Source organism: Sorex fumeus, unplaced genomic scaffold, assembly GCF_029834395.1.
Source record: "Sorex fumeus unplaced genomic scaffold, SorFum_2.1 ptg000047l, whole genome shotgun sequence".
Taxonomy (NCBI): domain Eukaryota; kingdom Metazoa; phylum Chordata; class Mammalia; order Eulipotyphla; family Soricidae; genus Sorex; species Sorex fumeus.
In genome coordinates this window covers 51,407,960-51,421,290 of record NW_026606104.1, presented here as the reverse complement: position 1 = coordinate 51,421,290, position 13,331 = coordinate 51,407,960, and the positions used below count along the sequence as shown (strand labels likewise).

The window sequence follows — 13,331 nt, the reverse complement described above, 5'->3', positions numbered from 1 at the left end:
TGTGAAGAATTCCTGACATCTTAGGATGAAGACAGAAGAACCACCTCTCACCTGGCAAGGTCCTCATCAAAGGAGTCCATCCGGACATTGACCTGGGCCTCTCGAGTAATGGAAAAGGAAGACTTCCCTGTGGAAAAGTCTCCTTTGCCTGACAGCTTCTCTCGGCTCTCAGAGGTCTTTCTGGGGGGAGGTGATGAGCTTTTCTCTTGGACTGCTTTGTAAGCGGTCACTCGGAAATTCTTCTCAGGCACAAATCCCCGGTGCCCACTCTCATTTCTCTTGGACCCTCCCCGATCCTCCTTTTTGGATCTCTCAGAGAAGGACTCCTCCTCTAGCTCCTCTGTTTTCCTCGGCTTCTCCTTCCCAGGAGCTGCATACACCAGGCCCTCCCATTTGCCAGACTTCTCCTCCTCCTGGCTTTTGTTTGCACCTGCTATAACTTTCGACATAAATTTGGGTTCATCATCAAATTCGGATTCCTTCCTTCCCTTAGCCTTGTCCTTATCTTGATCATCCATCTCATCCTTGTGGAAATCAGTCATCTTCTTTTCAAAGTCATCTCGAAGCTTATACCTTTTGGGCGACTGGCTACCTCGAAAAGATTTTTCAAGATCAGTCTTGGGAGCAAACGGATCAGATTTCATTTTTGCATCGCCCAAGCCTGTGTCAGAGAAGCTCCCTTTCTCTTTCATTTTCTCTTTATCGCTACTTGTTTGTTTCTGTTCCTTGTCTTTTCCATTCTCTGTCTTCTGCTCTTCTAAATACCTAGTGACAGAAACATAAGGGAGACACACCAGAGGCTTCTTGAGCAAGCGCATCTGAAACACACCACATGATATGGTCCCGGACTGTTTGATTTCTCTGAACAAGCACTGCAGCTGAATTCAACTATTACCACAGGATTTTCTACTTGGATACTTCCTAGTAATTTCTGAAAAACTACCCTTGATAGATTTATGAACTTAGCATTTAAGAACATATACTGTCCACGAAGCTGTACCTTAACAAAAACAACCAAAAAGAAAATACCAAAGATAATCTTAAAGATACTGAAGAACAGAAACCTACTTACCTGTAAGTGGTCTAAGAAAAAAAAAAAAAAAAAGGTCTTATCCAACCTTCTGTCACTTAAAATCTGCTTTCAGCAAAGTTAACATAGAATGTTCAACCTTGGACTGTTTTTGCTTTTATACAACTCACATTTGGAAATATAAGTCTCAAAAGAGACTTTCAATTTTGCTTCAAGTCACCTAGAAGATCTAAATATGAAATATACTGCAAACACAAATAAAAACAAAATACATGTTAATTAGGGAAGAGGGCAAAAATTCATCCTGCTCTATTTTTATGGAAAAGCAGAGCTCAAGCCCAAATCTTCTAACGTGATTCACAGTCCTGGCAAGAAACAAACTTACATTTTAAAATAGACTTACTGAAGGCTGAACACCTGAACATTTCATTTATACTATCAATCGAGAAAGTCTAATCAAGTCATAGGTACATTAATTAATACAGCAAAGAAGAATAAAAAACAGCAGGGTTGCAGAGAATAGGCTAATAGAAAAGAAAGAGAACATGGAAACCACTTGCCTAATTACATCCCAACCTGGTCCCCAAACAACTGCCCTGTCTTAGTCCTGCCATCCCAATCCACCCAACCACACAAAGATTCCAACTCACCGTGTCCCCAGAGTAGAAAGATGGAAGCACTGTCATGTCCTCTCCTAACATGCAGCCTGGCAGGCTACTACTGGGACAACACACACCTTGTGATTTTAAAACAAGGCCTTCCTGGACTAAGCCTTGGATGTTCCCACCCCGCCCGTTTTCTTGGGGGGTGGGGGGATAAGAATATATCGGTGCGGGTCCTCAGTATCAGGGACTGATGCACATCAATCACAGTAGACGGTGGGTCAACAACTTCAATGGCCATTCATTTTGGAAAGACCTTATTTTTTAAATTAATTTTTTTTGGGGGGGGAATAGCTGACCCACAAATCTCTACTACTCTCTGGCTTACATCAGTAGAATCCAAGGAAATTTTAAATGTGAAAACATCATTGCAGAGGAGTCTAAAGAAAGTTTACACTGCAATACAAATTCAGGAAGGTAAGAAAGTTAGAGCTAAGCCAAAGGTTTCCTGGGGTAACGCTTTCAAGTCTGTTAATGAAAAGTTTAGGATACGGGGACTACCATATTACCATTAATTAGAGCTCTTGGATCATATTGCAATTAGGCTGTCAGCTGGAGAGATACAAACCACTAACAGGCAGAGGAAGCAAGATACTTGCCTCTTTGAATACGCTGCTCCTCCAGGAGCAGATTCCTCCTTCTGAGATGAGCCATACGCGGAGCCAGTGGTTGGTGGGCTCTTACCCACAGGGCTCTTTTTGGATGGGCTCAAGGACCCGGAGCTGTGGTCAAACTGACCTTGGTGTGCTCCTGCCTGGTAACCAGAACCACTCTGCAGAGACGAGCCCATCTGAGATGTACTGGAAAGTGGAGGGCTAGGTTTTGGCACAGGACTAGGACGGGGTGATCGCCGCCTCACCACCACAGACTGAAGGGGACTTTTAAGAGCAGGGCTTCGCTCCCGCGGACTCAGCTCCGAAACTCCCGAGCCCCGTGACGCAGAACCAGCACTGTAACCAGAGGCATCTGGCCATGGCTTTGAGCTGTCAGATGCCTTTGAATCTTGAGAAGCGCCTCCAGAGAATGTCTGCTCCTTGCTCTCATCTCCCTGGTTATCGCCAGCGGCCTGAGATGGCCGGCTATCCTTGGAAGAGGACTTTTTCTCCTTTGCAGACTTGCGCTTGGAAGACTCAACTCGGCTATGGTTGGAGGAAGAACGAGAGGATGAAGAGCGCCTTGACCTGTCAGAGGAAGACTTATCGGAGTTTCTAGAATGGCTCCTGGACCTCGGTGAGGGGGACCTTCTCTTTGGCGAGCGGGACCGGGAGCGGCCACGACGAGGGCTGTAAGCTTGCCGGTAATTTTGCCAGTTTGATCGGTAGTTTCCATAGCCTCCTCGGTTATACTGGCCCCAAGGATAAAAGCCTCTGTTGCGCCCTCGGAAATAATAGGGCCTTCTATAACCTCTGTTGTGACCTCGAAAATCCCGATTCTGATAGACTCTTGGGTGGTTTCTCTCTCTGTTATGAGCTGGAGAGTATGATCTGGAACGAGACCTAGAACTGAAAGGGGAATGGGGGAAAGCAGAACCGTGAATTTTTGACCATCATTTTATTAAAAATCACGATCATTTTATTCTATCTCTTTGCTAATAAAGAGATTAACGCTGTGAAATCCCTGTTCTTATTTATCATTTATTGCCAGTTTTGTTTTCAGCAAAAGGGGCCAAGCTTAAAATATTTAAACCTACTGCTTATGGCTTATGTTTGCTATAAAAATACAAAGAATCACTTTAATAAGACACCAAGACTGCTTCATTAGAATTATAGTTTTTCTTTTGGTCTTTGGGTCATACCCACTCATGCTCAAGAGATGATATGGGATGCCAGGGATCAAACCCAGGTCAGCCTAGTGCAAAGCAAGCGTGCTACCCCCATACTATTCCCCTCCCCCCATACTATTTCTCTGGCTCTGGAATTGTAGCATATTTTAAACAGTAGTGAAAGAGCAACAAAATCTTAATGTAAAAAACTAAACAAAGGTCATTTTAATTTAGTAACTACTTTAGAGTTTCACTGTCAAGGGATTTAATGTTCCTAGGTCATTGGATGAGGAAGAAATGCAAGTTGTGGTAGCACTGTCGGTAGCGCTGTCCTCTCGTTGTTCACAGATTTGCTTGAGCAGGCACCAATAACATCTCCATCGTGAGGCATGTTGTTACTGTTTTTGGCATTTCAAATACACGACGGGGAGCTTGCCAGGCTCTGCGTGCAGGCAGGATATTCTCAGTAGCTTGCCAGGCTCTCCAGGAGGGACAGAGGAACTGAACCCAGGTCGGCCGCATGCAAGGCAAATGCCCTACCTGCTCTGCTATCACTCCAGGTCTTACTTTGTTTTGTTTGGGGGGGGGGGTACACCTGACAATACTCAGGGCTGACTTCTGGCTCTGAGGATTGGACTACATTAGCGGTATGCAAGGTAAGCACCCTATCCACTGTACTATCTCTCCACCCCATAGCCCCAACATTTTTGTAACATTCTAGTCTCTATCCTAGTGACTTCTGTGCAGTTCTAATTGTATAGATCTCACTAAGGTGTGAGATTATAAAAATACAGTTACAAGTCTGAACCAAAGAATACCTAAAATCGGAACTTGAGGGCATTTTTTTCAAAATAGTCTTCTGAGTGAAGGTTTATTCCAAGAAATGAACCTTGAGTACAGATTAGAAGTAAGCCCTAAGCATGGACGTGTGGCCTGTCAAAAAATTTTTTTCTTGGAAAAAAATAAATAAATAAATAAAAGCACATTAAGTGTTTTAAAATGGGGAAGTTGTGTAACTACATTTACCTAGATGCCACCAGAGGGCACCATCTGACCTTAAGACACCCAAGTCCATGGGAGATTTGCAAAGATAACTATGGAGAGCAACAACTCTTTCAGGCCGTCCTTAAGCATAACTACAGCATTGTTCTGTACTCTTCATTTCACAATTTAAAACTAACTTATCATAGGTAAAAACTTCCAGAATCAGAAAGATTCAGAATAGTCACCTGCTAGGCTTGTCAATTACAAGAAATTGTTTTTCCACCAAAACAGGACAAGACCAATGCCTGAACATGGCCAATCTGGGTTCAATTCTGGGCATCATATGGTTCCCTTCGCCCCGCTAAGAGTGACCTCAACACAGTGCCAGGAGAAGTCCAAATATGGCCCAAAAAGCCCAGAAAACAGACTGCAAGATACAGCTCCATGTAGAGAAGGCACTTCTACATGAAACTTCGGGGTCAATGCCCAGCAACTTCACCGGCACCACTGCCCACAAAAACAAAAAAATTAAACAGGCTAAAACTATTTGCTGTTGTAAAAATCCACCAGGGTTCATGGACAACAATTGCCTTATCAACTACATATAAAGATTACTACTCTTGGAGCCAGAGAGATAGTATAGCAGGCAGGGCACTTGCCTTGAAAGTGGCGGGTCAAGGTTCAATCCTAGTACTCCATATAGTCCCCCAAGTACCACCAGGAGTAATCCCCGAGCACTACTGGGTGTGGAAACCCCGCAAAAAATGATTATCACTTCTACGTACCTAAAATTATTTAAAATTACTAGAAATTCCTTGCTAAAACATTTTCTTCATGTGTAGAGTAAAAACCATTCCGTCCGTAGCATTTCTCATCAGGCATGAAAGGAATACAAGCATTTTATATACTCATTTAAGAAATTAACTTCATTTAGCAAATGTGACAGGTGTTAACAATGGTGTTTTTTAAAGATTTCCATTAAATTCTCTAAAGGAGATAAAGTATTATTTGTTTTCTATTACATATTACCCATGGCAGAATGCCTATCCAAGGACAACAGCAACAGCCAAAGGTGTCTTACAGAGATGATTATTTCTGAGTACTACTTGTATATAATTTAAAAACAACAACAAAACTTACCTTCCACACTTTTCATTCGAAAACATAACAACGTAAGAAAAGGAGAAGGAAGAAGCAGATGCAGGCTATGAAACTGAGTATGACCCGGTTAAATTGCTATGCATGAAAGAGGTGACGCACCGCCAGCACTAAGGAGGGTTCAATTCATACTCCCATCCTCAGAGGCTACTGCTGCTTCTGTCACCAATTATTAGTGAGGGCCCTGTGGCATACTGCATCCAAAACCCGCAGTCATTGCATAGATGCAGGAACCTGAGTCTCTGCAGATTGCAAATGAAGTTATTTAGAGAAGTCACTGAAAAGGATAGTCTGTGAAATAAAGGAAACAATCAATTCTCTCCAATTCTGTAGAATTCAGCAGTTAAATTAAAGGCATGATTTCTCAAATTCTCCAAATACTATACTTTCCTTATGATTAAAAAGAAAAAAATCTCAAACAGATAAGCCAGAAATAAAAATGGACCATCCAGTGGCAGCTATCTGTTTCTAAAAATCAGAAGTCAGACTAGAACCAAATAGAAAAATGCGTTCTTTACTAATGGATAAATTTCTCCAAGTTAACAATTTCCTAGCCATATGTTCACACATAAAATTGCTCTAGACCTATCCCACCACATATTAAGGCAATTTCCCCCTAATTTGCCAAGCAACTGACAACACCAAATGATCTTTAGAATAAGAAAATATGCCCAGAACACAATTTATCAAATTTCTAGGTTAACATTTACCATTGATTTATCATTTCAATTGTCTCTTATTTCTGAACAAATTAATTTTCATTAACTAAAATTTCAAATATACCCAAATAAGCTAAAACTTGAGTTTTTTATGCCTCAAAAAGAAAGACTGAAGTGCAAAGTAGAAAGTGAGTTACTGAAAGTCTCTACTCAATGCAAAGACCTTAAAGACTACAAATTTCTGGAGGTAAATAAGGTAAACATTGAAGGTTTCCCCTCACTTTTTTTTAAGAGAGAATGAAAACTGGAATAAAATTTTCTTATGCAGCTCAGCAATATGAGGCCCTGGGTTCAACCCCTGGCACACACACACAAAAAAAAAAACAAAACCAAACAAACACCACACCATACATGTTAAAATAAAGTTCAGGGGAAAAAAATAAAAACACAACTTACATAGACTGTCATAACTGGGCACCATTCAAAGAGTCTAAAACTAGGCATAATCAAAGATTAGTATAAAAAGAAATGCATGCACCCAACTGATTTATCCTCAGGGTGTAATGTCATCTTAAAAAATTATGTGTATGCGTCTATGAAATTCTTTTGTTTCAGAGGCAAAGTGTATGACTTACTCTACACTGTATGAGAACTAACAATATTTAAAACTTTTATTTAACTCTGACCTGAAATTTTCAGAAACACATCTCACAGTCAACTTGTTTTGTTTTTTAAGCATACTTAGTTCATTGTTCAATTTTTATTTTTTGGTTTTTGGGTCACACCTAGCAATGCTCAGGAGTTACTCCTGGCTCTCCACTCAGGAATCACAACTGACTATGCCCAGGGGACCATATGGGATGGCAGGGACTGACCACTGTTGGCTGCATGCAGGACAAATGCCTTACCCACTATACAATCTCCCCAGTCCCAAGAACTAACTTGTTAAAAAGAAAAAAATATTTCTATTTTAGGAGGAAAAGAATCCACCAACCATTTGCTTTATAGTCCTTTAGAATGCTACGGGAAAAGAAACTACCAAGAATAAAGCTTAAAACTATGAAGAGGGGCTGGAGTGACAGCACAGCGGGTAGGGCGTTTGCCTTGCACACAGCCAACCCGGGTTTGATTCCAAGCATCCCATATGGTCCCCTGAGCACTGCTAGGAGTAATTCCTGAGTGCAGAGCCAGGAGTAAGCCCTGTGCATCACCAGGTGTGACCCAAAAAAGGGGGGAAAAAAAAACCCAACTATGAAGAGATAGCACAGCAGGTGCTAGCTTGCCTTGCATGCAGTAGACCTGGGTTCGATTTCCGGTATCCCATATGGTTCCCTGAGAACCACCAGGAGTGACTGTTGAGTGCAGAGCCAGGAGAAATCCCTGAGCATTGCCAAGTGTGGCCTCAAAATTAAACAAAATAAAACAAAGATAAATAAATAAACTGTAGTGGGGCCAGAGCGATAGTACAGCTGGTGGGGCACCTGCCTGCATGCAGAACTGCCAGAAGTAATTTCTGAGTGCTGTGGTCAGGCGTAAGCACTGAGCCAGGTATGGCCCCAAAACAAACCAAAAAACCCTAAGGAACAAAAATAAAGGAATATAATAAAGCTTAGTAACTACTTTTCTTGCGGTTGATTTTATATTTTATAGCCTTTAAAAAACTCAATACTTAACGGAATTAAACAGTGGTAAATTCTGATAATTTTCTCCTTGCTTAATGAAATTCTGACAAAAAGAATGAAACTGCTAAGCAAAAATTATCTCTCTCTTGGTAGGTAATTCCCTAACTCAAATATACTGAAAGTCTTTTAATTCAGATATTCAAACAGTTTTAAAGAATGAAAATTCTTTAAATTCATACATCAAAAGATGAAAACTACCAGAAGTTTGGCCTATTTTCTATTCCAAAACGTAACCGGAATAGGGAAATCCACTAAAGGTGTGAAAACTGGCCAAATTAAAAAACATTGGCAATAAATTCAAAGTAATTATTTGCACATTTAGAAAGACAAAGTGATGTCCACAACAGTAATTTTTGTTTGGTTTTTAAGATATGCTTTGAGGTTAAAGAGATTTAATGGGCAGAACATTTGCCTTGTGTAAGGCCCACTCGGGTTCAATCCCTTGCACCCCGTATATGTTCCCTCTCCTGCCAGGAGTAACTTGAGCAGTGCCAGATGTGGCCAAAAAAAATTTCCACAGAATGGAGCTTGTAAACTCACACCCAGGTGTATATAGAAATGATTCCTGATTCACCAATCCCCTCCACTCCAATCCAGCCAAAGTTTTTACAGGTCTTAATTGTTAAGGATTCTTTCTCTCACAATGCTGATCACACTATTAGTCATCTTAGCTATCCTTTGCTGATGATGCATATAAAATTTGCTCTAATCATCAAAAAGAATATTTCAGTGAAAAATCAATCAGATGTGTAGAGATTTGAAGCAAGCAGTTCAAATAAAATGAAGTGCTTTTTCTTCCAAAGTGATGAGAAACAGCAAGAGCTGGCAGAAGAGAAAAGGAATTAGGCTAGCAGCATGATAATCAAAGTTGATTTTAATTTGCAGTTTTGAAAAAAACAGAGTATCTTACAGTCCAAGCCCCACCTCTAGCAAATTCCCTCCCCACCTCTTTGACATTTACAGAAATTGTTAAAGAAGGCATCCCAAAGGCCCATAATGACAGGGGAATGTACTGATTACCTCAAAATAGAATCACACTGCCTTACCTCAGCCGGCGCTTCCTTGAACGAGAGACAGAACGACTTCGGGACCGAGACTTCGAAAATGAACGAGAACGAGATCTTGATGCAGATCTTGACCTTGAAGAGCGAGATCCAGATTTGGATTTGTTTGTTTTTGACATCTCTGGAGAAAGAGTCAGTCTTCAATTATTCCTGAGGGGGGGAAAAAAAAACAAAACATTCAAACAAAGGAGTCATTCTGCACACTTGAAATTCTCTGGACACTTAAAACCAAAATCCCACTGATGAAAAGACAGATAAAAAACAAAACAGGAGCTTTGCATGAGATGGGACTCAGCATCCCATGTGGTCCCTGTATATGCCAAGAGAAATTTCTGCGTGCAGAACCCGGGGTGACCCCCCCACTCCCATTGAAAAAACAAACAGAAAACCACACACCTAAAAAACCCCAAAAACCCTTAAAGAAGGGAGGTGGGAGGGTGCCCCTTCACCAAGAGTGTATCCTTTTTTTGGTTAGTATTGGAGACATACCCAGCAGTGCTCAAGGCTTATTCCTGGCTCGGCACTCTGCACTCAGGGAGGACTCTATATGGGGTACTGGGAATCGACTCCACGCAGACCATGTGCAAGACAAGCGCCGTACCAGCTGTACTACTGCTCCAGCCCCAAGAGTACAGTTTTTAATAAACAAAAACATAAACAGTCTGGGAATAGAATACTAAAGCATAAGAAGGGCTACTGGTCTGGAAAGGTTAAGTATACAACAGGTGAAGGTGATTGCAGGCGGCCAATCCAGGTTCCAATCCTGGAACCACATATGATCCCCCAAGTGTCAAGACAGTTTTAAAAGTCAGTAAAGGCAAAATAAAAGAAAATTCGTGGCAAAATAGGAAATAATACAATGTGGTCTGAGAGTAGAGGTTAAGATGATGCCTTGTATGTGACCAACCCCTGTTCAATCCCTGTCACCACCTATGGTCCCCTGAGCACTGCGGGAGTGGCTGATGCCTCAGCAAAGCAGCAGCCTGAGCTGATGCTAGCCCCAGAGCCAGGAGCAGACTCTAAGCACTGCTGGGTGTGTCCGTATTCACGCCCCGCCCCTCAAGCCGCAAGGAAACAACAAAAACCAAGGGTTATAGGCAAAGTAGTGTAGTATGCCTGATTTTGTGCTCTGTAACGCTTCTCGAGTAGGAAAGTCAAGTTCAGGAGAAATACTAAATGTGTTTTCTATTTTATGACTTTTCTCTAGGGATTACCCTCTCCGAGTAAGAAGGACGAGAAAGGGAAACAAAATCAAGAGAACGTGGGCCTCTCTAGGGTAATGCTTGGCAAAAACTTAACACCCTACCCATATCCCCGAAGAAATCAAGCCAGAAGGCCTTTCCACTGTGGTAAGTAGAACTCCTTTTCTTTCTTTTTTTTTTCTTTTTTTTTTTTTTGGTTTTTGGGCTATTACCTGGAGGTGTTCCTGCCTCTGTGCTCAGGGGACCATATGGGGTGCAAGGCAAAAATCTGGGTCGGTCACTTACAAAGCTAGCACCTTACCTGATGTATTATATTGCTCTGGCCTAAAGTGGCCCCCTTTAACTAAATAATACTAACTTCAATTCTGAGGTCTCAATATTTACATGAAGTGAATATTCACATGTCCACAAATAAGTACTTTCCTTTAAAAAATAGGGGAGTCCTTTGGGAAGAATGGCAATGCTATTGTTTAAGCCATTTAAAACATAATAAAAGGCTTGCCTTGTTATTTGTTATGAAATCTCAAGTTATTTCCAGTTCAGTAATAAAACTTTCTTTTTTGAGATCAATAGATTTTATTTGGAGGTTTTGGAGAGGAAGAGAGTGAGAGAGTAACGTACTCAAGAGAGAACACAGGATTCTCCCAAGGGCAGAGAGAGAGCCCCTACACACATCCTAGCATTAGACAGAAAAGCATGAAAGTACACATCTCAAGAGGGGAGATGCGGGCGACACATGTGCTCGGCCACATGGGCGCAAGCAGCACAAGGGCTCAGGCAGCACATGTGTGCCTAATAAAACTTTTTTAATTTTTATTAGTGAGACATCATGAGGTACAGTTGTAGACTTACAAATTTTTGTGCATGGGTTTCAATTATACAATGATCAAATACCGGGGCTGGAGCAATAGCACAGCGGGTAGGGCGTTTGACTTGCACGCGGCCGACCCAGGTTCGATTCCCAGCATCCCATATGGTCCCCTGAGCACTGCCAGGAGTAACTCCTGAGTGCAGAGCCAGGAGTAACCCCTGTGCATCGCCGGGTGTGACCCAAAAAGCAAAAAATAAATAAACAATGATCAAATACCCATCCCTCCACTAATAAAACTTTTTAATGTCAAACATTTATATTCAAGAGCCAGAGAGATAGTACAACAAGGAAGGCTTCCACAGAGCTGACTGGGTTTCGATCTCCCAATACCCCACATGGTCCCTCAAAGCATGCAACAAGTGATCACTGAGCAGTCAGGAGTAAACCTTGCACACTTCTGCATTTTAACTATTTTTTATTTTTACTATTACTGGCATTTTTTACTATTTTATTCTAGAAAGAAAAAAGCGGACACTGATGGAGGTTAAGAGTTCTTATTTGCAATGGAGGCTCCACAGCAGTGCTCAGGAGTAACTCCCAGCTGGTGAAACCAAAAACAGAATAAACAGTTCAGTGCTCTGTGTGGTACTGGGGACCCCAGGCGCAAATGGTGATGCTTTGGTAAGCATTGATATTTTTTCATCTTTAGTATGGAACCAAAAACCTACTACTGAAATATTTTCAAAAACCCAAGTGACTTCCACAAGAACTCAAAATTAACTTTAAAAAATCTGTATTTTCCCAGAAGTAGGGGGAAGGGGTGGGGGGGAGGTAAGATGGGAGAGGAGAGGAGAGAGGGGAAGAAAAAGGGGAGGGGAGAGGGAGAGGGGAGGGAGAGAGACAGAGAGAGATAAGTGAGAAAGTGCCTGCTTCTATGGCAGGGGTGGAGAGGTGGGTATTAGAACATTGTTATGACTGAAACCCAATAGTGAACAACTTTGTAATCCTGTATCCCGCTGTGATTAAAAAAGAAGAAGAAACCAAATGGAGGAGAAATTATAGAATCATTTTTAAAATAAACTCTTAAAGGGGCTGGAGCAATAGCACAGCGGGTAGGGCATTTGCCTTGCACACGGCTGACCCAGGTTCGATTCCCAGCATCCCATATGGTCCCCCACAAACCGCCAGGAGTGATTCCTGAGTGCATGAACCAGGAGTGACTCCTGTGCATCGTCGGGTGTGACCCAAAAAAGCAAAAATAAATAATAAATAAACTCTTAAAATTACTAACAGAACATTGACGTTTTCTACAAAAGAATGATTAGCTATCGAGATCAAGTATAATTTTCAATGACTTTTTGTTTGTTAAGAACAATAAATTTTTTGCTTTTTTTTTCAGAAAAAAAAAAAGCCTGCATTTTAATTACAGGAAGGCCTTATTTACAATGGAATTTTGCTACTTTTGTTTTGTTTTTGGGCACACCCAGTTGTGCTTAGGGCTTATTTTTGGCTCTGAGCTCAGGAATTACATGGGATGGACTCAGGGGACCATGGGGTACTGGAGCTGGAACGCTGGTTGGTAGCCTGCAAGGCAAGTACCCTCTCTGTTAAGATGGTTAAAAGAAAGGCCAGAGGAGGGCCAGAGAAATTGTACAGTGGGTAGGGTGCTTGACACAAGTAATTCCTGAGTGCAAAGCCAGGAGAAACCTCTTAGCACCACCGAGTGTGACCCAAAACCCAAAAATAAACCCCCTCCTCCCTAAAAACAGTCCAGTCTAGGTGCATTCTCTACCCTGTAGACTAGACCTACATCTCTACCTACTGTACTATCAAACCTTCTAGCTGTACTATCACTACAGCCCCTGAATGAATACTTAAGAGTAAAAAAAACTTGTGGGGGGGAGGGGGACAACTAAGGATCATTGAGAGATACCACAAGGGTAAATCCCAATTCAATCCTACCATGGTTTGGCTCAACAACCTCTCCCTCCCAGAATGTTGATTCAAACAAAAAAGGGAAGTATAATTTGTCAACTGTACAGGCAGTCTCTACCCATGTTCAAATCCTAACAAAGTTGAGCAAATAGTCAAGTCTCTACAGTTCTATTCCTGTATCTTTTCACTTCAAAAATTAAGTTCTAGGGGATGGAGCAATAGTACAGCGGGTAAGGCGTTTGCCTTGCATGCAGCTGATTCGGGTTCGATTCCCAGCATCTCATATGGTCCCCTGAGCACCACCAGGAGTAATTCCCTGAGTGCAGAGACAGGAGTAATCCCTGTGCATCACCAGGTGTGACCATAATAATAATAATAATAA

General features: G+C 41.7%; 2 protein-coding genes across 2 annotated transcripts in view; one reads left to right on the top strand and one right to left on the bottom strand.

Annotated features, from left to right (window-relative positions):
* OSCP1 (organic solute carrier partner 1) overlaps nucleotides 1-13,331 on the top strand; it is a 188,884-nt gene that overhangs the window by 119,122 nt on the left and 56,431 nt on the right. The gene's annotated exons all lie outside the window — the stretch shown is intronic.
* The window catches only part of THRAP3 (thyroid hormone receptor associated protein 3), a 46,439-nt gene that overhangs the window by 13,818 nt on the left and 19,290 nt on the right, over nucleotides 1-13,331 (bottom strand). Inside the window, exons 3-5 of the mRNA XM_056122755.1 lie at nucleotides 8,984-9,151; nucleotides 2,292-3,194; nucleotides 52-765 (exon numbers count right to left, since the gene is read on the bottom strand). Of these exons, the coding sequence (XP_055978730.1) occupies nucleotides 52-765; nucleotides 2,292-3,194; nucleotides 8,984-9,120 (1,754 nt within the window). The 5' untranslated portion in view covers nucleotides 9,121-9,151. The remainder of the gene's footprint in view (nucleotides 1-51; nucleotides 766-2,291; nucleotides 3,195-8,983; nucleotides 9,152-13,331) is intronic.